General features: G+C 33.8%; 3 protein-coding genes across 5 annotated transcripts in view; all 3 read right to left on the bottom strand.

The window, feature by feature from the left end:
* Positions 1 to 4,127: 4,127 nt before the first annotated feature.
* Positions 4,128 to 11,925, bottom strand: LOC125834416 (protein DEFECTIVE IN MERISTEM SILENCING 3). 3 transcript variants are annotated; one of them, XM_049513561.1, is made up of 8 exons: positions 11,777 to 11,925; positions 10,026 to 10,160; positions 9,727 to 9,841; positions 9,281 to 9,518; positions 7,231 to 7,422; positions 6,822 to 7,142; positions 5,825 to 6,047; positions 4,128 to 4,334 (listed from the first exon to the last, which is right to left on the bottom strand). In XM_049513561.1, exons 1-8 carry the CDS (start codon positions 11,801 to 11,803, stop codon positions 4,305 to 4,307), a joined length of 1,281 nt encoding a protein of 426 aa, XP_049369518.1. In that variant the 5' UTR covers positions 11,804 to 11,925; the 3' UTR covers positions 4,128 to 4,304. The 3 variants fall into 3 exon arrangements, with proteins under 3 accessions (XP_049369518.1, XP_049369517.1, XP_049369516.1); XM_049513560.1 differs by having other exon boundaries at positions 4,128 to 4,331; positions 9,727 to 9,867; positions 9,968 to 10,160; XM_049513559.1 differs by having other exon boundaries at positions 9,727 to 9,867; positions 9,968 to 10,160.
* A 926-nt stretch (positions 11,926 to 12,851) lies between these two features.
* LOC125834400 (uncharacterized) lies at positions 12,852 to 17,125 on the bottom strand. The gene is made up of 10 exons (XM_049513546.1): positions 17,120 to 17,125; positions 16,829 to 17,008; positions 16,180 to 16,368; positions 14,704 to 15,516; positions 14,108 to 14,533; positions 13,932 to 14,027; positions 13,657 to 13,854; positions 13,291 to 13,392; positions 13,115 to 13,222; positions 12,852 to 13,031 (listed from the first exon to the last, which is right to left on the bottom strand). Exons 1-10 carry the CDS (start codon positions 17,123 to 17,125, stop codon positions 12,852 to 12,854), a joined length of 2,298 nt encoding a protein of 765 aa, XP_049369503.1.
* Positions 17,126 to 23,059: 5,934 nt separating this feature from the next.
* The window catches only part of LOC125834427 (ethylene-responsive transcription factor SHINE 3-like), a 388,745-nt gene continuing 386,048 nt past the window's right edge, over positions 23,060 to 25,756 (bottom strand). The window contains exon 3 of the mRNA XM_049513578.1: positions 23,060 to 23,072. The gene's annotated coding sequence lies outside the window, so the exon portion shown is untranslated. The remainder of the gene's footprint in view (positions 23,073 to 25,756) is intronic.

Consider the following 25,756-nt stretch of genomic DNA (forward strand, 5'->3'; position numbering starts at 1 on the left):
TCAACAATTAGTAAAATAGATGATCTATAGTAAATTTATACCCGCTAGACAAAGTGTCTAATGGTCTTTTATTAGCTATTATATTATATGCTGAATTTTATTGATTTTTTTTTTGTATATTTTCCTTTTTGTAAATCTGGTCTTCATCACAGTAGTTAGACATTCATCATATTATTATAGTAAACAATGATCTTGTACTAAGAATTGGAAATCAATGAAAATTCATACATTTTCTTGTTCCTTTACTTCTCTTTCATTTTTGCTGAAATATATAGGAAAGTTTGTGTAATAATTTATAATATCTAGTTGAGCACAAAATGGTTCCATGGTGTAGTGGTCAGGACATTGGACTCTGAATCCAGTAACCCGAGTTCAGATCTCGGTGGAATTTTACTACATATTTTAGTGAATTGGGGATTTTACAGAAGTGTTCAAAGCTTTTTTACTTGTATTTTGATAATTATTGAAGCCAAAACAACTCAAATTTTGTATTGAATTACTTCAAAATTATCTACAGATAAGGATGGTAATGGGGCGGGGCGGGGCGGGTTGAGCTTAACCCGCAAAAATTTTAATCCGCCCCGCCCCGCATAATTTTTTTAATATTTTCTTTTTCTAGTTATGTACTAGATACAAACTTTTTTCCTTCTGTCATAAGTTGTTGTCCCTTTAATTTGGTATTTAACTCTTTTTATTCTAATCTTTTTACTGTACTTCTCAAAACATATTTTGAAGAATCTACACAAAAAATTTGGATATATATATTTATATATATAATTCTTGTCCATTGTTAGTGGATATTAGTTAATCTCTATCCTATATATAATAGAAATTAACTAGTATTCACAGGCTGTGGACAATAAAATTACACAATTAGTTTATTTTTAGAAATACTATAAAGTATTTTCACATATTATTAATATTTTAAAAAAAAAACAAAAAAGATTATTATAAGGTAAGTATGACTCTAAATTAATTATATGAAATTTGGTTAGAATTCTTATTAATTGGCTTACTACGACTTCTTTTACTGCTTATCTTCATTGTCATTATTTGTCACCCTCGTCTTCAACACCATTAAAGTAGCATATATGCACCACTGAAGCAACTTAATACAATTTCCAACACAAAATAATTTTGATTTTTCATTATCATTGATTATAAGAATTTGACTATCGAAATTTAGCCGCTTTTATTTCTCAAGTTGCTTCATTCATTCATAATTGGCCCAATTCATGACAAAGTTAAATACCTATTTTAGACTGCTCTGACAAATTTTTTTTGTGATTTTAACATCCAACTCAATTCATATAATTAACTTGCACATGAGAAAGTCATGTGTCATTGCTTGACTTGAACTACTTGAAAGTGCTCCTCATACATATCAACTTTCGTTTTTTTTTTAAATGAAAAAATTATTAGTTCTTCTAATGAGACCAATGTTGTCATTTTACTCGTGTAGCATAATTTTCAAATAGCTAGTTGCTTCAATTACTTTAATAACGTACGTTTGTTACTTTAATGGCGTTGAAGAAGAGCATGACGAATAATGATGATAAAGATAAGCTGTAAAAGAAATTCTTATTTTTAGTAAGTCAAGTAAAAATATGGTGATTGTCTCAGATTGCTTCAATGGTGTATGTTTGTTGATTCAATGATATTGAAGAAAAGCTTGATGAAAAATGATGAAGAAGACAAGCCGCAAAAGAAGCCCTTATTTTTGGAGTCCAACTTAACTTGCAATTTTTTTTTACTTTTTATTTAAATATTAATAATATATAAAAATACTTTATAATATTTCTAAATATAATTAATTTAGAGTCCAACTAACCTTATAAAAATATTTTTATTTAATTATAAATAATACATAAAAATACTTTATAATATTTCTAAATATAACTTTGTTGTTAAAAAAAAAACTGTCAACCCCCTGTTCTCTGATTTTGTAGTCGCAAATCTTGTTGTATTTTCAATTTAGGATGGGAGAGAGCAAAGTTTTGAAGTCGGCAGAGAGTCCCCGCCATGAGCTTAACGCACAAGCAATTTCAGATGCAATTGCAGAAGCAGAAGCTGCAATCGCAGCGGCAGAAGCTATTATTGCTGAGGCAAAAAGGGCTATTACAATGGCAGAGGAGGCACTACGCTTCGCTGAAACTGAAACAGTATTGAATCCTCCAACTTGCAGGTAATCCTTTTCTTTTCATTAACCAAACAATAATCCATTCTGCTCAGGGGTGGCAGAGTGGGTAATTAATATGGATATCCGCTCATATTTATCCATTTTAAATGGGTTAGGTATCCAATTCATTTAAAAATAGGTAAAAGGTAGTTAAATGGATAAAATAAGTAAAAGATATGCATTCACATAAATAAAAAAAAGTGATAAAGGATGGGGTAGTAAGAATTTTATTTTTTTTTTAAAAACAAAATCTGAAACTTTTTTTTACATTATTTTTGGGATAGGGGTGGGGGAGTGGGTTGGTAATTTTTTTTTAAAAAAAAATTATTGAAAAATTTTAAAATTTTGGCAATTTTTTTTTGAATGGGGTGTGGAGGGGGGGGGTAGGGGGTAGAGGGTGTGGGGGGTAGGTAGGGGGTGGGGTGGTAATTTTTTTTTTTTTTAAAATTAAAATTTTAATGAATTTTTTTTAAATTTTGTTAATTTTTTTTGGGATGGGGTGTGGACGGGGTAGGGGTACGGGGTGTGGGGGGGCTGGTAGGGGGTAGGGTGGTAATTTTTTTTTAAAAAAATTTAATGAAATTTTTTTAAATTTTGTTAATTTTTTTTGGGATGGAATGGGGTGGGGTGGGGGGGGGGCTGGTAGGGGGTGGAGTAAAGTGATAATTTTGTTTTTTTGTTTTTAAAGCTTTTAACAAGATTTCTATTATAATATGGATAAATATGATTACCCATATTATCCATGGGATAACTCGTTTTTACCCACTTAAAATGTGAGTAAAGTCGAGTAACTTATCCATTTTTATTTAACTCGTTTTTTGATCGACTCATATTCGATTCTACTCGCTCGTTTGACACTTTAATTCTGCTTCATTGCTTTCTTTCTCTGAAGAAACAACCCTTGTATATTCAAATATCTCTTTGTTGAAAAGAAAAAAATTATCCTATAGCCTAAAAAAAGGCTTTTTGGTGCAGGAAGTATTCTAGTTCACGCGGTGTCAGGGTCCAAGCTCCATATCCCAAGAGAACGTGATGCACTCTGGTGCAAGTATTAGTGTTCAATTTCACGGTTTGAATTTTTGACCTACAGGTCATAAAAAGATAACTCTATTGTTAGCTCCGAGGGCTTCTCTTCATTTACATATAGTATTATTATTTTTTTGCTATATTATAAGTTTTATTAGAGTATATCAGAGTACTAACTAAAATATAGCTAATTGTTTAGTTGATATAACATTTTCACTTCTCATTGCCTCTATATATGGTATTATTTGGATTGCACAGTTAGGGTCTTCATCTTCCAGCTTAAATGCCAATTTACTGTAGATGTATGAATAGATGAAAATGTGGAGAGAATGTATCATTGAGGTTACAACAAAGTTAATAGGCTTGGTGCTTTTATTTTGTTGAGGTTCACTTGCATATACCCTCCTTTTGTAGTCTGGTTTTGGTTGTATATATACACCAACAGAAGTAGCCCTCGTATGTTGTTATTATGATTAAAAACATTTGAATTTAAATATATATTTACCAAATATTATCAACTTTTAAACCAAACCAAAATAAAATTAATTTATTTAATTGGTTTGGTTTAGTTTTCATTTGAATCGATTTTTACCTAAACCTTGAACCTACTCGTAGATTACTAAAATATGACTTCATCAAACACACTTTGGAAAACACATTAATGTCTTCAACTCTGAGACGCCAGGTTGGTCTTTACAGTTTACACAAACACAAACACAAACACAAACAGATGAATCTGATTTTGAGGATAACAGCATTCACGCCCACTATTTCCAACATGCTCAAGGCACATTTTCGTTGAAAATTTTCTTTGTTGGATCACAATCCATTTTCAGTTTTAGTAGTAACTGGAATTTGCAATACTACCACAAGACGATGCACAGTTAACTACACATTCTATAACCTTGGGACAGGTTATCACCATGTACCTAAGTTTGTTACATGCATGAAACTGAGCTAGACGATGATCAGGAATTCATAAGACTATTCTATTAATCCTGAAACACAACGTTTCAGACTGAGTTGGTGCAGGATTGATTACTGATAGAGCTTCTTCTTGTTCAATACCCAAAATGCTCTCAGATTTCCGTCAATCATGCTATGTGCTCCCCTCCTGCTTGAAGCTCTGCTGCATTCATGGAAACAATATATCATACACAAATAGGAATGTTTATCGAAAGCTTGACAAAAGGAGTACTCCTGTGACAATGTCAGAGAAATGCCTTCATAATTTAACATCTTTAAACTTCATATAATCTTTCGCAGTTAACAATATCAACAAGCCTCTTAACACTCTATCATGTATTAACAATTAATCTCTTTGTTTTTCCCAATTCCTATCCAGCAAAAGGGAAGGTGACATTGCACGATGATAAAACCAATATGGGATAATCAACGTCTTCTACAACCATTTTCTTTTTTCTTATAGGTATGACAGACCGCCTGCTGTTTCATCTGAGAAACCTTTAACCTTTGTTCCTGTAATCCTGATTACCCTTTTACATATGGGGAAGATAGATCTATAACAGAACAGAACTTCAGAATACTTATAGAGCTTCAAGACAAGAAGTACTCTTTCACCTTCCAGTCACCTATCCTACACCACTACATTCTCCTTCAAGGCATGATAAACGTGCTTCAGACTGTCACTTGAAAAAAGCACTTGGCAGTCCAGATTTCCATTTTGTACTTTCTAAGGGAAACATTCTTGCTCTATTTGCAGGATCGCACCATTGGATAGGTTAAATATTCGGTTGGTAGATCAGAACTTTTATTTTTAATACTTGCAAAAGATTCTCCCCAAGTTGCACAGAATTCTTGCCTATAATAGTCATCCTCTCTAATATTGCTACTTGATAGTTGAGAACTCTAAATATGAAAAGTAACTATATTCCAAAGCCTAATAGATATTAGAAGCCCTCTTTTATTTGTTATCTAATATTCCCTACAATTTTGGAACAGAGCCTACAGCCTTTACTTGAATAGCTTCAATATAAACATGTCTTTGAAAGTGCTACGGAACTCTACAAACACTTCAGTACCTGAGGCTTTAGATGATATGTAGACAAGATTAAGTCGTAGATATTACTTGCTCAATATAAAACAGAAAGAATTATTAAAAATTAAAAGCGAATAGCAGAAACTGATCTCAGCGAAGACTACTACAAAAATATCTTTACTTCGTCCTGCCAAAAACCATTTCTGCACTTTCCCGTGAAACCATTAACCATCCAAGTCAAACCATCAGGATTTTAGCATTCCAATTTCTAGATCTTTAGATTGCTTAATGAAAAGAACCAGTACTGACATAACATAGAAGGTACACACTAAGTAGTTTCCAGGAAAACATACAACTCTCATGTTGTCTCCATGCAGAATCCTCAGCTAAGCATAATAGTAGTAAATGTTTGCATTTATCAAAAGTTACTTCCAATCAAATAAAGCTGAATCTTTCATGGACAATATTAATGATGATCAAGTTAAAAATGTCCATGCCTTCAGTAGAACCAACTCAGAGATAACTGAAATTCATTGTCTACTTACTATCAGCAACACAAACTGCTCAGAATTGACCAATGACTAGCATATTGCAAGCCGAGAAAGCTACTGTTTCATTACCTGTGTTGCATAGGTTGAGCTTTGTGCAAGAAACTTCAAATACTCTTGCTTCTTTATATCAAAATTGAACCTTGAACGTTCTAGCAAAGCCTGTTCCCTCTGCATATCTTCTACAGTTCTTTCTTTTTTCCACCTCATCTCCTTTATCTGTCTTTCAATTTCGAAGTAGTTTTGCGGCAGATTTGACCTTCCAGAGCTCTTTGGGAATTTCACATTTATTTCCCTTTACACAAGAATACAAAGGAAAAAAAAAGACAACACCAACTTAAATTCAGAATATAAAATTTTACGACAACTTAGTTATGCTATATCAATATAAACCTAGGAGGAGACATTCTGCCTAAGAGAGCGCAAGAGAAGATAATTGGCTGAAATGTATGTGACTATTACCTTGGGTCCAATCCCTGAAAATTGCATGAACTACTCTCTCAAATTCAGATATTTTATGATAGGGTTATCTTTCTTGATTATATTATATGATTTAGTGTGGTCTCTTGTTGATCTTTGGATGAAGAAATTCACTGATAAATAGTATGTCAACCATAATTGAAATGAAGTACAATAAAAACATATTGATAAAAACGGTTTGGAGCATCCTTGCTGAGTATGCATAAATGACAGAAGGCCGAAGGCTGTACAATAAAGTACAATAAACACAGTGTTGGAGACCATCAGAGACAGATTTTAGCAAGTTCATGAAGGCTGTACTACTGAACTCACAAACTTAAAGCTCCATCACAAAAGTATAAACAATAAACATATCCGCTTCAGAACTAATGCACAAAGTTAAGACAAGGTATTATAATGGTATATCACTCAGAAAGAATCAAGTTATTTGGAGATCAATAAATTTAGGGTATCACCACCCATACGACCTGAAAAAGTACGCACCTCCATGTCATCCATGATTGAGTTCTAAACAGATGAAAATAGAAAAGAATTGTTTCTGCAGTTCCCGAAATACAGAGAAATAACTTTTTAAGACAAGCTTCTTTACCTCTTGCCCAGGGAGAACACACCGTTATGCTTTATCATCCCACCATCCAGGGATATGGCTCCATGTCTAATACAAGGGAGAGCCTGTAGCATATCTTCTCTTGTCTTGTATACGTGCAAGCGGGAAAACAGGTTATAGAAAAGAGTCTCTCTTAGACCATGACCGGAGCTTGTAGCACAATATAAGTTCACACTGTCTATGTTGACCATATTCACAGCAAAACCAAGAAAACCAGGTGGAGAGTCCCCATTGGGTAATCTTGGCTTCAGAATATCAAGCCTCCTTTGAGGGTCATCAGCTATGAAATCATCAGCATATGGTCTAAAATGAACCGAAAGAAGGAAAGGGGTCATATGTATGTAAAAGAGATGCATCAGTTTTTACAAGAAACATATTTTTGACCTCAAACCTTAATTTTTCAAGACAGATAACAAGAAAGCGGCCATCCAAAGGCTTTCCAATAGAAGCTCCAAGTCCATGAAGACCCAAAGTTTTGTTTATGTGACCTTCCTTGTCGTATGTCTCCAGCGCTTTAATACCATCACACGTCTTGCAAACAATTGCTAGCATAGTCTCAAGTCCCAAATAATCTGAGAGGAGCCTGGATTTAAGAGATCAAATATACATGTCAACCATCAACAGAAAAAACTGTCATTATTTCCCCTACTTGAAACAGCATGCTTCCCAAGTTCCCATATCATCATAACTAATTTAAACAGAAAGAGATTCATGTTTTTCTGAATGTTCTTTGAGACTACAGAGATGTGTAACAAAAACATGGAGGCAGGTAAGAGAAAATGTGAGGAACAAATATTACTCAACATCAAATCCCACGAACACAGGACATTTTGTGCTTGGGGTTTAAGGCAAGTTGAGACTTTCTAAACTCTTTTAAAGTGTTTGTGTTGGTAAATGCTGATGTGAAGGGGTAAAGGCGTTGGGAGTTCCGTACAAGTGAGATGACGAGTACTTATGCATGTACTGGTGCCATGATAAGGGTAGAAGTCGAATGCTGACTATGTTGGAGCATGATATATGAGCTTTTTGGTTGTTAAATGACCACTCAATTGGCATGACATTCATGATTCATGATTATCCATAAACTTAGAGCGTTGATTTGATGAAAAGGCATTTATATATGTTCATGACATATATTTTTCGTATCTGGGGAATTTACTCATGCTTTCGTATGAGTTCACATACATAGTACATTGATGAATCATATGGTTCTTTTCCAATAGCCTATGTACAGGATCCAAAGGTATTGAGATACAGTTTCCTTTCATTTGGTTTTTCTCCGATAGCCTACAGGCAAGATCTGAAGGTAGTACATGGACCTCGCGAGTCCCCAATGGAGCACAACCAGCCTAAAGCAGGTGGCGTGTGTGTATTGGTGCATTAGCCAGCATATCACATCCATTGCATAATATCAATTTGTATGCTTTATGTGACTTCTTACCTGTTGAACTGATCTTACTTGTGATAGTAGACTATTGGTAGACTCTGAGTTCAGCTGATTATTTCCTCTATCCTAATATTCTATTGATTTCTGATTAATATATTGGACTCTGATTTTCTGTTGAGTGAGCGTGGAGGCTGGTATGGTAAGATCAACTCTCGTCATTGCTTTACATAGGGTCGATTATAAATAATAATAATTCTTAATGAGAAATTTGTTTATCAATTACAGTTCTCACTCGAAAAGATATATGTATATTTTTTACATACATTATGTAACGACCCGCATGGTCATTTTGTGCTTTTGAACTCCTTTTCCCAATTTGGCCTTCCTTGTAACCTTATTATGCTATTTGACTTGCGGGAATGGATGGTGTGGTTCTTGAGGTGATCGGGTGGTGTTACAGAGAGAAAATTAGAAGCTTTGTACTCATGTCACCAAATTGTGGGGGTTGTAGCTCGTACATTTTGCACTCTTTCATTCTATCGCTTTCTTAATGGATAGATTCTATTTGTTGCTTTTACTCCCTCTTTTCGATAAATGAAATGGACTTGGAATGATGAATGCTTCACATATGGCGTTCGGGCAGGTGCCATCATGGCTTAGGATTTCAGGCCATGACATTAATCCTTAACACTTCCCATGAGATGCAAACTTCAATATCCACGATAAGAAGCTAACATTAACACCACAATATATTTACTTATTGCTGAAGTGAAAACCTATATACAAACAACCCCATTTTTGCACACAATTGTTTTAAGCACATCTCTAATCAATAAGAATATCATTACGTAACTAAATCTTTACTTCTTAATCTTAAGCTGGCCACATGTCATCTTTCTAATTGAGACAGAAACAAAAGATTCTATAATTTCAACTTTCAAGGACATGGCTGAAGAAAACTGGGAAGAACTGTAATGTAGCTAAGCAAAAATTGTAATGCAGATTTATTATGGCTAAAAAGGCAATAAAATACAGAAATTGGCATAAAATTAACCTGCTAAGATTATCGTCATCAACGTTCCCAAGCATAGCAACAATTCCCACAACATCCTTCATCAAAGGAAGATGAGAAGCTTGAGTTCCATGATGACGTTTTAGCTCGTACCAGATGCCAGCTGCAGATTTCTCATGTACAAAGATGTGTCCAAGTGTCTCCTCCTCACTCTGTACATGGGAAAGTTCCTCATTTTCAGAACCAGATTCGCTTGCTGTCTGATACTTGCAAAGAGCAACTACAGTACCCACAAACACAAAATGTGAAAAAGAGATCTTGATATTGTAGTTCTCTCATGTGAATACTTAACTTCATAATACAAAGAGTAAATTCATCGATTAAAGGAAACCCACCGATGCAACAAAAATAGCTACTAGAATGACCCTATTAGATTTACACATGCACCACTTCACACTACTCACTGAACTTAGCGAAAAGGAAGGTACCGTGCATATCTAAGATTGAATTATCCAATCTGTTCTTCTGAGCTTTTAGGAAACTGATATTCTCTTCATGATGTTTAAGTTTCAGACCCATCTCATGCACAGCATCCTCAAGTTTCTGCAGTATACAGCTGGTACTTTTGACTGATTGATTTTGCAAAATATTAAAAATGTGGTAAATCTCAAGTAACAGTTGTGAATGGATAATCCATTAATCACAAGAAAACACTAATTTACAGATTACATTTCCAGCAAGATGAAATGATACAACTGGTGCAAACTTCTTGCATAATGTTAACAACCTTGGAATTGTAGACAGCTGCCTCGGCAGTTCCATTTTGCATTGTGTCCCTTGCAAAAGAATAGGGATCAGACTGACCACCTTGATTGAACCTCAACGGATCATGCACAACTACTGGATTAGCATTAATTGGCAACTGAAACAAAATAATAACAAAAAACTGTGATCAAATTTTCTCATCAAGGAAAATCTGCCAAAGACATCTAATCAGTAGCTTGCAGAGTTTCCTATCACACCAAGTGTTGAAGTAACTATTAAGTGTAAATCGTAGCAAACCTTCATACATATTTTATTCTTTTTCCATTTAGAATTGAAGTCCACTGGAGTTACCTTCTAGATAAAGGTCGATATGCAGATTAGCATATATGCTATAGAAAAAGGAGAATCTAATCCGAGGCTGTAGATATAAAAATTCCACATTTTTAGGAATTCAGACCACTTGACCAGACGTTAGGCAACTGAAAAGAAACTCATTTTAGTTTGCAGACTAGTTTATATATTTGATGTCAAGCATACATTAGTTAAAGTCTTGAAAGATAGGTCCTGTTGTAGATATGAAATTTTAACAGAGTTAGGGCCTAAGGGGGTCTAAAAGACGCATCATTATAGAATATGGCTACTCATCATTGCGGTTGCAACTGTTCCAAACAGTGCAGAAAAAATAAAAGAAGAAGAAAGTAGTGTCAGGACCCTGAGGTTTTACAGAATAATCTGGCAAGCGACTTTACAGTCAACTTCATTCTGACAGACCAACATTCGACCAGCAAGTCCTGCCTTATACCATCCACAGCAGCAATTCAACTAAAGACAACCCCTTCCCCCCACCCCCAAAATAATAATAATAATAATAATTTGTCTAGACCAAGTCCAACCAGTATAATTGAAAAATTAAAAGAATAAGAAGGAAATAGTCGAGGTAGGGACAAAAAGTAATCTGAAAGATCCAATTAAAGAGCCCTCGAGTATAAATTGACCATAACTTTTAGTGCAAAACCTTCGAATTCCAAGCCAATCTTATGCTGGCACTATCCAGAAAACATAAATAGCTTAATAGGATATATATGACAACCTTCACATCCTCAGATCCCATGACTAGAAGAATCAGGAAAGTCCAACTGTCCCCCAAATGCATTTAGCTTTATATCTGAGCCAGTTTTTCTTCCTTATCACAGATATCTTGCTCTCTTCCTACGTAATGCATACAGGTGATGCCACCTAGCTTGGAATTGAATGTAGTTGTTATTTTTTACACTAATGGTACTTTCACGCCTACTTTCTGAATAATAAATTTTGTTTCAATTTTCTCAAAAATTAAAGTCTGAATTTACTATGGAATTTAGATTTGTTGAGCAGCTTCCTCCACCATTCTTTCTAAGAAGAAGGAGATAGCTAGCATCTTCATCAAAAATGTAGTTGTGGAAATAATCAAACACAGAACTATGCGATTAGCCAAAATCAACAATTGCTATTAAAAAACTGGAAAAAAACATATCTTGAGCCATAAATCTTCTTAATTATACTACATTTATGTAATGCCTTAAGAAAGGCACTAAAGACACTCAAATTCAAAGGAGAAATATCTCAGATTACATGCATGACATCATTTCCTGTGTCTATTGGTATAATTAAGTGTTTCTCGTAGTTTTTAAGCTGGAGCGTGAGTTTCTATAACAGAAATAGTAGTTAAAAAGACATTTCACTCAACGAGCAGGAGATGAACAGTAGCAAAATGAAAAAGAGAAGCAATAGAACCTTCACTCTGTCGTCGTTCATCGGCATTCGCCCCGTCGTTGTTCGCTGTTGGTCGCCGGCGGTGGACAGGTGTCGATAGATTCTATGCAGAGGAAACAGGCAATCGCGCGTTGCCTGACAGCAAAATGAATTATAGGGCTTTGCTGAATAAATGTCCACATATATGTGTACTTAAACAATGAATAAGAATAGATATTATATTAATTTATAATTGTCCACTATTAATTTGGCACACACCTTAATAAACATAAATAATAACTAATAGGAGTAATATTTCTATATTATCTTTTGAAAATATTAAAGGTATGTTTGGAAAGCCACTTAGACCCTAGTAATTGGAATGATGTAGGTAATAATTATCAACCTAAGAATTACACTGACCTATTTGTTTGTCGTAGTATAGTTACAAATGTATTGTTTGGTTGAACAATTGTAATCATAAGATTATATTAAATTTTAAAAATTAAAGTTAATAATTTAAATTTTATATTAGAAAAATAAGGAACTTTATAAATGATACTAAATTAAATATGTAAAATACGCATTATCATTTGAAAATATACTAATCAATAAACATATGTTCTTACCTAATATTATAAAGAAAATAATTGATTTATATTCTTTAAATTAATATATTTCAATTGACTTAATCAAAAAAACTAAAAGTACAAGATTTGTGTGAACACCATAAAATGCATATTTGACAAAAAAAAAAATTATACATAAAATATCATTTAGCATTTCATGATCTATCATTTTATTACAAACATGCATTTCACAATAAGGATATGGCGTGATATATTACGAACATGCATTTCATGTCATATCATTTTATGCTGCATTTTTTTTTCCAAAAAAACAAATTCACAATAAGGATTTGAACCCACGATTGTTATTAGAATTAGAAATCACCCTAGTGGTTACTACATGATGTTTATGTGTTTTACTATATTATATAATGGGCAATGTTAACATGTTACTAGACCCAAATTTAGTCAAGTATGGTAATTCAAAGATCTTTGATGACAGTCTCAATCGTTGAACAAGAGTTTTTGACTCTTCATGCACCACTATTTCATTTCCTGTTTATATACATGGGTAACATGATGTCCGATATCAGATCATGGGTACCGGTTACCTGTTGGGGAGTGACAGTTTGCAGAGGTTGAGCATTCATAGGAGCGCGAAGGCCATAAAGGAGTGCATTTACTGCTTCTTGAGTATCAGATGATATTGAATTCGAAGTTGTAGAATCCTATATGGTTTGAAACAAGTATAATATAAATTAGATGAATGAACAAACAATTACAAAATGCGATAAATTATTGTAATATTTACCGATTTATCATTCGATCCTACAACTGCATCTGATTTAATGACATTATGTTGTACTTCATCCAAATTTTCTTGTTGAGATATTTTGGAGCCTCCAATTGCTTCATATTCCTAAAAAGGGATGAGGTACAACAATACATTGATAAATTAATGTATCACATATATAAATTTGAACTTACATTATCATTCTTAGATACACTTGCTTTATCATGAACATTTGTCGTGTGTGGAAGATCTGATACATCATTCATGCCTTCTTTATCCTTGCATGTATCAACATCCTATGTTTGTAATATGAAATTATCAGTAATTAATTAATGTATCAATGATTTTAGACTGAATATTGTATCAATATAAACTGCATATTTTAAAAAATTGATATTAGACTAATACAATTTATCAAAAAAAAAAGATATTAGACTGATACATTAAAATAAACTGAATAAAATGTAATATTGAATATATCAATGTATCAAACAAGTGTGTGTGTGTGTGTGTGGGGGGGGGGGGGGGGGGTTGTAAAAAAATACGTATCATATACTTACTTCTACATGATTCTGTTCGGGAATATGATTTTGTTCTTGAGCCTCCACAACATCTACCTCAATTGGATCATTGTTGGGAAAGTCCATCGCAATCGATGAACTTCGTTGTTCAAACATCTGGTCAGTGCTAGGTGGGTGGGAAAGATGGTCTTCTTGAAAACCTGACACGGTAGTTGGAATAGATGTGCCAGCAATATTCTTCATGAAGAAAAAAAGATTCATATCAAACAAAGAAATTTGTTTTAACGGTAAGTATTTGATAAATAAACTACTACCTCTTCTTCTTGCTTATCTGGATTCCGAACAACATTCAGCAACTCGATGTGGTTTAATTTGATTAAATCCTTTAAATGCTGAAATTTTTTGTCAACCTGAAAATATATAAAAATAAGTTAATATGTAATTATTGTACAAATATACATATTAAAAACTAATTATTACAATCACTTACGTATTTCTTCAGGTATTTCTTAACTTGTTTAATACCTGATTTATCAGAAGATTCTTTACGATCAAATGAAGGACCATGAATATCAAATAAATTACCACCTGAATCTGGAATTGGAATTTTTTGTTTTGTTTGCACAACTAATTGTTCTGGTTGGTTAACTTGAGTAACCTTTGGTTTGGCTGGATGAGCATTCCTTCTCCTCTTTGGAGGGGGTGTAGATGATGTAGTAGACATGCGTCTTGATCTCCTTAAAAATTGATCCGTATGATTAGTAGAAAAGTTCTCAAATTCGAGAAGGTCTTGTGGTTGAACCTGCTTGGACTTGGCAGCTGAAGTATGAGGTTCAGAAGGAGAAGTATTAACATTAGCAGGCAAATCAAGTGTTGACATTTCCTCCGTTGTTGGATGTATATCATTGCAAGCATTCTGGATTGCATATGTAAATTAACATAATAAACAGGATTATGTATCACTAATCACAAAAATGATACAATAATATGAAGTGAAAATTGTTCACTGTACACTGTCAAAACAAACATTACTTGAGTGAAAATGCTAGACATTAAAATGTCAAATTTGATCAAAACAAACATTACCTGAGTGAAAATGCTAGACATAAACATGTCAAATTTTGGCTTGACCCCCACAACTCGCCAGTTGCATATCCTCGGTATATAACTTCCCTCTTTGACAGCAATTTCATCACTGATTATAGAGGCACATTCATATATCCAAACATTAAGAGAATATGGCATCCCGGCTAATCGATACAACTTCTTTTCTTTGGTGAACTTTTGTCTCAATGTTTTCATCAATTTTGAGAATGCAATTTGTCCCCATGGATATTTTTGATACCTTCCGTCTTCAACCATAAAGAAATGGTGGATAGGTATATTTGTATCACCGAGTTGGGAAAAAACAAACGTGTGAATGAAATATAGGATTGCCATTTCAACGGCATCCTGATTGTTCTCCCATTCACCCATCAAAAATCTTTGAACTAAACGACCCTTGTTTACACTATCTTTTGACTCAGGGAAGTATCTTTGAATCAACCTGCTATGAGTGGAATTAGGATATCTAAATTCATCAACATTCCCTGTGCATTTCAGGCCAGTAATAATTGCAAATTCTTTGATAGTGAAATGCAAAATATTCCCGCTTGCATGACGAATATGAAGCTCATCTATGTCATCCTGCTCCAGCTCAAGTAGTAGCAGACACTTTGCTATTTGCCCTTGGTAATTGCAGTTAGGGATGTTGAGATATGGACCAAAAATTGTATTCTTAAATAATTCAACACCCTTAACCCCTATGGACAAATTCAAATCTTCTACAAAATTCATGTTGTAGGTCGAACCAAACCTCAAAGAGTGGATAGGAATTTGTTTTATCTTGTATTTCACAGACTATAATGAGACAAATGAACAACAGTTAAACACATAAAATAATATAAACATGATATATGTTGAATAATGGACAATTGAATTTACAATGACTTATATTTGTATCTGATACATAATATTAATATTTGTATATGAAACCCACTAGACCTTAATAAATGTGTAAATCATATATTTGAATTTGGAAATTCATTATAAATTGATATTTGACAACTTCAATGATGTTATTTTTGTATCATGTAGATGATAAGTTGGGTTTGGTACTTAAATAAGCAGATTACAACATAATATATGTCATTAGTTGGGATTGATACATAATTTAGCCTGTTACAGTATATTTACAACTTGATACACTGAGAACAATATGTGACAAATTTTTTGTATCACTTAATGAAAAGATTGAGAACAACTCAACATTATATTTTTGTATCATGTATATGATATGTTGGGATTGATACATAATACAATACATTATCTTGTATTTATATCTTGATACATTGAGAACAACTTGACAATGTTAGGGTTTTATGTATCAAAAAATAAATTGAATAATTATACATTGTAATATAATAACATTAATTTTTCAGTTATGTATCATATATTTAAATAGACAACTAAATGGAAGATTGAACAACAAATAAAACACAGAAATAGATCGAAACTCATTACCTTGGGTAGACTAGGCCGAGAAATTGGAGATGATACTTTTCTACCCCTTTTTTTAGGGGTTTTTTCAACCTTCGCTTTTGAAGAAGAAGGCATGTCCTTCTTCACATTCTCAATACTCACATTGGCCATTACTAGAGGATCAGACAATTTTTTCGATCTATTTTCAACCCAACCGACGTCTTCATTGTCCTAAACACGATTAGTGTTAGATGACATTATTTGGGTAATCCCTATACTTAATGAAGGAGCATCATCCATAATGTATCAAAATTTTAATGAAGAAAAAAGAAGTATGAACTATGAGTAAAAAAAAGGAAATTAAAACAATACCTAAAATGATGAAATCGTTTGACTAGAGTGAGAAACATCTTGAAATTCAAAATTGAAATGATAAGATTATTGGAGAAAAAATAGGGAGTGATTGAAGGAGTGAAAAAAGGGGAGATAAACATGGATTAGGAGATGGGGAGTTATGTATCCGGAAGCTAGGTTTAAGGGAGTAAAAAAAGAGATTTTAGTAATATTTTGAAAAGGAAGGGAATAATAGAAAGTATGTTAAATAATATTGTGTATATAAATAATCTTTCTGAAAGAACTAATTTTACAGATTACATTTCCAGCAAGATGAAATGATACAACTGGTGCAAACTTCTTGCATAATGTTAACAACCTTGGAATTGTAGACAGCTACCTCAGCAGTTCCATTTTGCATTGTGTCCCTTGTAAAAGAAAAGGAATCAGCATGACCACCTTGATTGAACCTCAACGGATCATGAACAACTACAGGATTTGCATTAATTGACAATTGAAACAAAATAATAACAAAAAACTGCGATCAAATTTTCTTATCAAGGAAAATCTGTCAAAGAAATCAGTAGCTTGCAGAGTTTCCTTTCACACCAAGTGGTGAAGTAACTATTAAGCGTAAATCGTAGCAAACCTTCATATATATTTTATTCTTTTTCCATTTAAAATTGAAGACCACTGGAGTTAGCTTCTAGATAAAGGTCGATATGCAGATTAGTACATATGCTATAGAAAAAGAAGAATCTAATCCGAGGCTGTAGATATCAAAATTCCATATTTTTAAGAATTCAGACCACTTGACCAGACGTTAGGCAACTGAAAAGAAACTCATTTTAGTTTGCTGACTAGTTTATATATTTGATGTCGAGCATATATTAGTTAAAAGTCTTGAAAGCTAGCTAGGTCCTGTTGTAGATGTGAAATTTTAACAGAGTAAGGGGGTCTAAAAGACGCATCATTTTAGAAAATGGCTACTCATCATTGCGGTTGCAACTGTTTCAAACGGTACAGAAAAAAAAAAAAAAGAAGAAAATAGTGCCAGGACCCTGAGGTTTTACGGAATAATCTTTCAAGCGACTTTACAGTCAACTTCATTCTAACAGACCAACATTCGACCAGCAAGTCCTGACTTAAAACATCCACAACAACAACTCAACTAAAGACAACCCCTGCAATAATAATACTAATTTGTCTAGACCAAGTCCAACCAGTATAATTGAAAAATTAAAAGAATTAATAAGAAGGAAGTAGCCGAGGTATGTAGGAACAAAAAGTAATCTGAAAGATCCAATTAAAGAGCCCTCGAGTATAAATTGACCATAACTTTTAGTGCAAAACCTTCAAATTCCAAGTCAATCTTATGCTGGCACTATCCAGAAAACATAAATAGCTTAATAGGATATATATATACGATGACCTTCACATCCTCAGATCCCATGACTAGAAGAAACAGGAACGTACAATTGTCCCCCCGAATGCATTTAGCTTTGTATCTGATTCAGTTTTTCTTCCTTATCGTCATAGATATATCTTGCTCTTTTCCTACGTAATTCATATAGGTGATGCCACCTAGCTTGGAATTGAATGTAGTTATAATATTTTACACTAATCCTACTTTCTGAATAATAAATTTTGTTTCAATTTTTATTAAAAATTAAAGTCTGAAATTACATAGGAAATTGGATTTCCTCCACCATTCTTTCTAGGAAGAATGAGATAGCTAGCATCTTCATCAAAAATATGGTTGTGGAAACACTCAAACACAAATTTATGTGATTTACCAAAATCAATCATTGCTATTAAAAATCTGGAAAAAAAAAAAACACTACTGGAGCCATGAATTTTCTTAATTATACTACATTTATGTAATGCCTTAAGAAAGGCACTAAAAACACTCAAATTCAAAGGAGAAATATCTCAGATTACATGCATAACATCATTTCCTGTGTCTATTAGTATAATTAAGTGTTTCTCCTAGTTTTTAAGCTTGAGCGTGAGTTTCTATGACAGAAATAGTAGTTAAAAAGACATTTCACTCAACGAGCATGAGATGAACAGTAGCAAAATGAAAAAGAGAAGCAATAGAACCTTCACTCTGTCGTCGTTGTTCGCTGTTGGTCGCCGGCGGTGGACAGGGGTCGATAGATTCTAATCACGCGTTGCCTGACATCAAAATGAATTATAGGGCTTTGCTGAATAAATGTCCTTTTATATGTGTAGTTAAACAATAAATAATATTAAATATTGTGTCAAAAAAATTACTTCATCTATCCAATAACAAAGTTGTCCACTATTTGACATGCACTTTAATAAATAATATCCTTTCTATCCCCGTTAGTAACTTTGCCCACTTTTTAAGAAATTATAAATAGAAGAGTGATTTTACAATATCACCTTTCAATATAATAAATACAATATTTTGAAAAATGTAATAGACAAATGATTATAATTAATGATAAGGGTAAATTAGGAACAAAGTGCAGAATTATCTATACATTTCATAAAGTAGACTAGTATAGTTGGACCTCTCAAAATAGTAGAATGGACAACTATTATTGAACGGAGAGAATATATAATATGGGTATCACAATATTACCCATTGAATATATTAAGGATTTTTTTGGAAAGTCACGCGTTAATTGAAATTGGTGTAGGGTAGTAATTACACTGCCTAATAATTACACTACCTACTAATTACACTAACCTATTTATTTGTCATAGTGTAATTACAGTGTAATTGTAATTGTATAGTTTGGTTGCACAATTATAATTATAAGATTATATTAATTTTTAAAAAAAATAAAAGTTAATCATTTAAAATTTACATTAGACAAATAAGAAACTTTATAAATGATACTAAATTAAATATTTAAGATACATATTATCTTTTTAAAATCTATTAATCAATAAACATATAATCCTACCTAATATTATGAAGAAAATAATTGATTTATATTTTTTAAATTAGTCTATTTCCATTGAATTAATTATAAAAACTAAAAATACAAGATTTTTGTGAACATCATGAAATGGATGTTTGACAAAAAAAATATTATAAATAAAATCTCATTTAGCATTTCATGATGTATCATTTTATTACAAACATGCATTTTACAATAAGGATATGGCGTGAAATATTACAAACATGCATTTCATGTCGTATCATTTTATGATGCATTTATTTCTTTTGCAAAAATAATATCACAATAAGGATTCAAACCTGTTTGTTATTAGAATTAGAAATCACCTTATTCATTAGGCTATGTTTACTACATGATGTTTATGTACTTTACTATATTACATAATGTGCATGTGTTAATGTAACACCTCGGACTTCGAAAGAGCTAAATAGAGGTCCGTATAAGTCATCCATCAATTTTTAGTTTTGGGTCAACTTCAAACGACCATATCTTTTATCACATGAAGAATTAGATAGCCCATGAGCTATAAAATTGAAGGTCTTTGAGTCCTCTTTCCAACGCCTCCAAGTTTGTTTAATTTCGAGCTCGGAGTAAAAGGTTATGCCCATTTGAGTGAAGCCTCTCTACAATTCATCAATTTTGGAAAAATGGTATTTTGGTCTTTTCCTTTTCCCACTAGGCCTAACCACGTTTTGTTCACCCCAAATAAGGGTCTAATAGGATTTAGACCACTTTTTCACGTTCGTACACACCTAGGGATTTAGAGCGAGGTTTCAAGAAGAGAAAAAGGGCTAAGTTCAAGCGTTCTTCAAGACTTGTGGATTTCACCAAGAACATCGTTCTTTTCAGGTATGTAAGGCTTCCCACAGTGATGGACTTGTTCATCCTCACGCCATACATCTAAGTTATTGTAACACTCCAGAAAAACTAATGAACTAAGCTAGAGCCTAATATGTAGTCTAGTAGCCTAAATGGGATTTAACGTAAAGATAAGAGTCTTAAAATAACCTCCCCTACTTAGTACTTATGTTTTAGGACTTAAACGTCAAGGCATGACCCTCCCCCCCCCCAAGGACCAACCAAGAGTCCTTGAGGAGGGGCTTGAAGGCAGCCAAAAAGCTGTCAAGACAACTGTCACCCACGAATAAATGGGTACCCACAAGTCGTGGGTGGACCCACGCCCCGTAGGTGGGTTCTTAGGTCAAAATTGGACTTCCCCTGGACTTCCCAAAGTCTCTGTCTGAGCTACGACTTAGCAGCATAGTCCGTAGACCCACTCACGCCCCGTAGGTGGGGTCTTGTGAGTGGGGGTGTTCAGTTGGAAAAAAAGAGGGGTTGCAGACCCAACCCACGGTGACCAGTATGGTCCGTGCATCCATCCACGCCTCGTGGGTGGGGGTCGTGGATGGGGGCATGTAGTGCTCCCTTAATCTCGACCAAGGCTAAGTCAAAGTCATTAATTCCAAAAGTTATTATTTTAGTGTAGGGTCGTTTTAATTCATTTTAATATACATATATAAGTGCTTTTTAACTATTAACCAACTCTTTTTCACCTCATAACTCTCAAGACTCAAACTAAAAACCAACTCCCCTCTCTAATATTTCTCTCACTAGAAACTACCATTGAAGAAGAAGAAGAAGAACTAGAAGACAAAGGCTCAAGAACTCATCTTTCCTCTCCAATTTCGTGAAGTATCTCCAATCAAGGTATGGTAGTCTTGATTTATGGATAGTTTCCTTCCATAAAGCCCTTCAAAACTCTATTTCTCAAAGTTGAAATTCTCCAAAACCTAGGGTTTTCAATCTATGGCATGGATTCACTTTCAAAATGATTTGAATGTGTTTATTGTCTTATATTATGATCAATTTGAAGAATTACTACTATTTTTATGATGAATTACCTATGAATCCATGAATTCCCCTATTTTGTCAAATTGGATCTCAAAGTGTGGGTGATAATTGATGTGGGTGGATTGTGATCAAATTATGCATATAGTAGTTAATCTAATTGAAATATGTGAATATCCATGTATAGAATAGTGATGCAAGATGTGAATCATGAATTGTGATCTAGGGTTCTTGAAGGGCTGTGAATAAAGAACATATACATGACTATGAGAATTATGCATGTGCTTTGTGAATAAATTGAAAAGCAAGGTTTCTATGTTTATGAAGCAATTATGATATTATGTGCATGTTTTATGCATACTTTGTGAGTGAAGTGTCTATGATGATAATGTTGTTGTTGTGTCATTGAAAGGACAATCGCACACACCCCATTCATGAACAATGACTATGATTTGACTAAGGTGTTGATTGAGTTGTTGAATCATGATATTCCCCTTATCTAATGTAAAAATTCTACATGTTTGGGTTGAGTTTGATTCCTAGTCCTTGTAGGGCAAATTATGAGGGTTTGTACATGTTGATGAAAATTGTGTATGAGCTTGTGATTCACTTAGAAAGTGAAGATCCTATGACTATTGTGTAATTGTGGTATTGTTTAAAGATCATTCTCCCCATACCCTTACACATGACTATGCATGAAATGTTTATTAATATGATAATATTGTTGTGTTGATTGAAAGGTTATAATCATGAACACACTATGAACATGATGTGAAATGTTTACTCACATATTAATGATTCTAAGGTTGAAAGGTCATTCTCACCTATTGAATCTATGAGTTATGTCATGATATCATGTTGGATGGTTGTTAGTGCATTCTTTCATAAACATGAACTTAATGGGAATTATGCCTAGCACCGAGAGGATATGAATATAAGATGGAAGCTTTTACGCCAGTTAGTCTGCCTTCCCAAATGAAATCTTTTACGTCAGTTATTCTGGCTTTCCAAATAGGTTCCTTCTACGTCAGTTAGTTTGGGTTCCCAAAATGATTATCGCATGAGATAGAAACTGTCACGACCCGAGAGCACCCCCAAGTCGTAACATGCGTATTCGACCTCTCGGAGGTCTCATACAAGCCCTTAGCATTCATCACATTAGATATGTAAAATAGTGCGGAATTAAAAACTCTTTAAATAAAATCCCATAATACTCAAAGGTCACTTTTAAAAACATCATTCAAAAGTACACAAACGGAATACTAAGTCTCTTAGCCATCTTAGACATAAACGTGAAAACATACTAGAGACACGGCCCTTTACAATCAAAAGAAGTCTATTAAGTCTATTACAAGAACCTTATCATAAAACTAGAATAGAAAAGTCTTGCCCTCGACATATGAGGACATACCACAAAATCTAGGAAGAACTTCAAATCCCAAGTTACTACAAAACCCGCTCACTTGCCGGAACCTACACTTGTAGAAAATAGAGAAATATGGAATTAGCACAATTAAGTACTAAGTATGATGACCATGCAAAAACATGCTAAAAAGGACATTTATTTGAAAAATGTGCTTTCATGCCATTTTTTATAAAACCTTCATATCACAATTATAAGAGACACATTTCAAGTCATCATCCACATATAAGACAATACCCACATAATAGACATATTCAACTAGTACCAATGTACAATACATGAATATAATTGACAAGTAAGCCTTTTCATCATTTCATGACCTCTATCTCAAGTTACCCAAAGCCACACTTAAGTGAAACATGAAGTGACCGCCCATACAATCTCTTTATATACACCTAAGTGTTCCTAAGGGTTACCATAGATAAGGAATGTACCATTACAATATAACATGCTAAGTCAAAATTCTTTAATGAACCACTTTAGGAGACATTTAAGCACATAAGGGGACTTTCAAATAATAGTCGTTAGACTTAGGGAACTCACTTTAGTATCTTCAAAGCCTACTCGTGCCATGTGTAGATAGCATCCCATACTACTACCTACACGTTGTAGAACCTATCCAATAACTAGAGTGCACATCCCACATGATGGGAATAGGCATAACCGACATAGACCATACTAGCTAGGTATGGAATCCGGAGTCTATCCTACTCCGTGGAGGTTGTTCTACTTGCCAAAGGTAGAACTAATAAGCAACCCATGTAGGCACATGGTTTAGGAGATGTCCAAGGAAGTTCATTGTGCCTAATATCATACTCAACTAGGCCACCTTCCTAACCACATCCACTCGGTGCTAGCCTTGTTTTCCATAGAGTATTCAATCACATATGTACTTAGAGAGGGTTCCTTTTCTAGTTCAACCAACTCATAGTACCTCTTCCCAAGAAAGGCCCCATTTCTTAGTCATGGCCAATCAAGGTTCATAAGGATAGCTCATTTGACTTTCTTAGATAAGGATTTTCATGCCGTTCCGGCTCCATCCATCTCTAAGTCTATCATCTCACTCAAGAAGGGAACTTCGCCCTAAGGCCCATCCTTCAAGGTTATACATTTACTTAAGAAAGCTAGACTTATGAAAGGGCATCATTTCTTAGTTTTGCCGATTCAAGTCTTGGCCTAGAATTCCTCTTTTAGCATTTATAGAAAGGTCACCATTTCTTAGTTCTAGCCCACTTCACACATTCATGCATTCAAGACTTTAAGTAACAAGGAGGGACACTTTAGTCTACCAACCAAGTCACAACATTATCATCTAAGGATACTTCATAATCCAACATCATTTCATATATATACATCATGAGAAAATCATACTTTAAATCACAATGCTATCCACTTTACATAGGATCATCACAAGATCACGTAAACTCATTCACATCATACTTTCACACATAAAGCTTCACATAAAACTTTACATATAGCTTCATAGTGGACTTTACATATAGCCTCATTTATATATATAATATACAATACAATAACACTTTGTACAAAATCACCTTATAACCATAAGAATACCTTCACATAGTACAATAACATTTCATAACTTGATAACACTTTAATTCAATAGATAATGCATTCAAGTCCATGTTCATAATACATTCCATAATTAAACACCTCCACCATAAGTGGATCAAACTAAGCAAGAACAATTTTATCCATAATAAGAGATTAAGCCAACTTACCATCCTCCAAAGCCATAATCAACAACACTCAAGTCCCAACCATTTTACTTACCACAAGAGAATTCATCATAACTTGCCCATAAGGCCACAACTTTCAATTTATCCATACATCATCAATTCATCATAGATAGATGTAGAAAATCATAAGAGTCACTAATACAATCCAATCCAAACACAATCTCATAAACTTTGAATCATAAGCAAAAGACCCACTTCATAAGCAAATTTAGGAATTTAGGGAAAACATGGATTCTTCAAGGAATTCCATATGAAATCATCTTAAAAACATTAATCAAACATTAATTCATCAATATAATGGCTTAGAAAACGTTTTGCCAATGAATCCATGCTTAGATTAGAATTTGAGATTTTGTTCTTTGAAACACTTTTGATTGGACTCCTTGAAAGAAAGATTGATCAAGGATCAAGGGTCACCATACCTCTAAGTTGAAACCCACGAAAAATTGAAGAAGAAAGCACTCAAAACCTTCAACCCTAGCTCCAACTTCACCTTGGCCTTCAATGGTGTTCCAAAGAGAACCCTTCCTTACTCTTTTAAAATGGAACAAAATGATCCACAATCAGCCTAACACAATAATATAACCTCAAAAGAAAAGATTTGTGAAAAGACCAAAATGCCCTTAAATTTCCGGACGGACTCCTTGCCAACTGCCCAACTTTCAAAGGGCATAACTCACTCATATGAACTCGGAATCGAGCAAACTCGGTGGCGTTGGAAAGATCGTTTCAAGGGCTTTCCAAACATAACTGGAACTACTCCTGGATCATCCTGAACTAGGAGTTATGACTGCTCAAAGTTGGCCAAAAACTCACTGATTTCCACACTTGGCAGAATTTCCAGATTTTGAACTTAGCCAATTTCCAGATTCTGAACTATTTTTTTTTTCAAAAGTGACTACTTCCAATTTATGCTTAAACTTTAAAAATTCATACGTTAGGCTCTAGTTTCACCTATCTATTTTTAGGGTCGCTACAGAAACCTTATACCTCAGTTAGTCCGGGTTTCTAGTAGCAATCACCCTATCTCATAACTATGTGCCCACATAGGTCTTTAGCTAGTGGATCCACCTAAGCTAACAAATTAGTTATACCTTAGGCAAGTAGGACACCTCTTTTTGATGTGAGGGAAAGACACTAAATTCCATGTAACTCACATGGTCTATGTCGGTTAAGGATATTTTCCTACATGAACAAGAACATGAGTTATGTACTATGGTTCCTCAAGAGGTTCTACTTAGTATGAATGGGGGTATGAGAATTCATTCATGCATTGCACAAGTAGGCTTTGAGAGTGGTCGTGGTATGTTTCTCTTATGACA

Source organism: Solanum verrucosum, unplaced genomic scaffold, assembly GCF_900185275.1.
Source record: "Solanum verrucosum unplaced genomic scaffold, falcon-dt-bn FXZP01000279.1, whole genome shotgun sequence".
In the NCBI taxonomy this organism is placed as follows: Eukaryota; Viridiplantae; Streptophyta; class Magnoliopsida; order Solanales; family Solanaceae; genus Solanum; species Solanum verrucosum.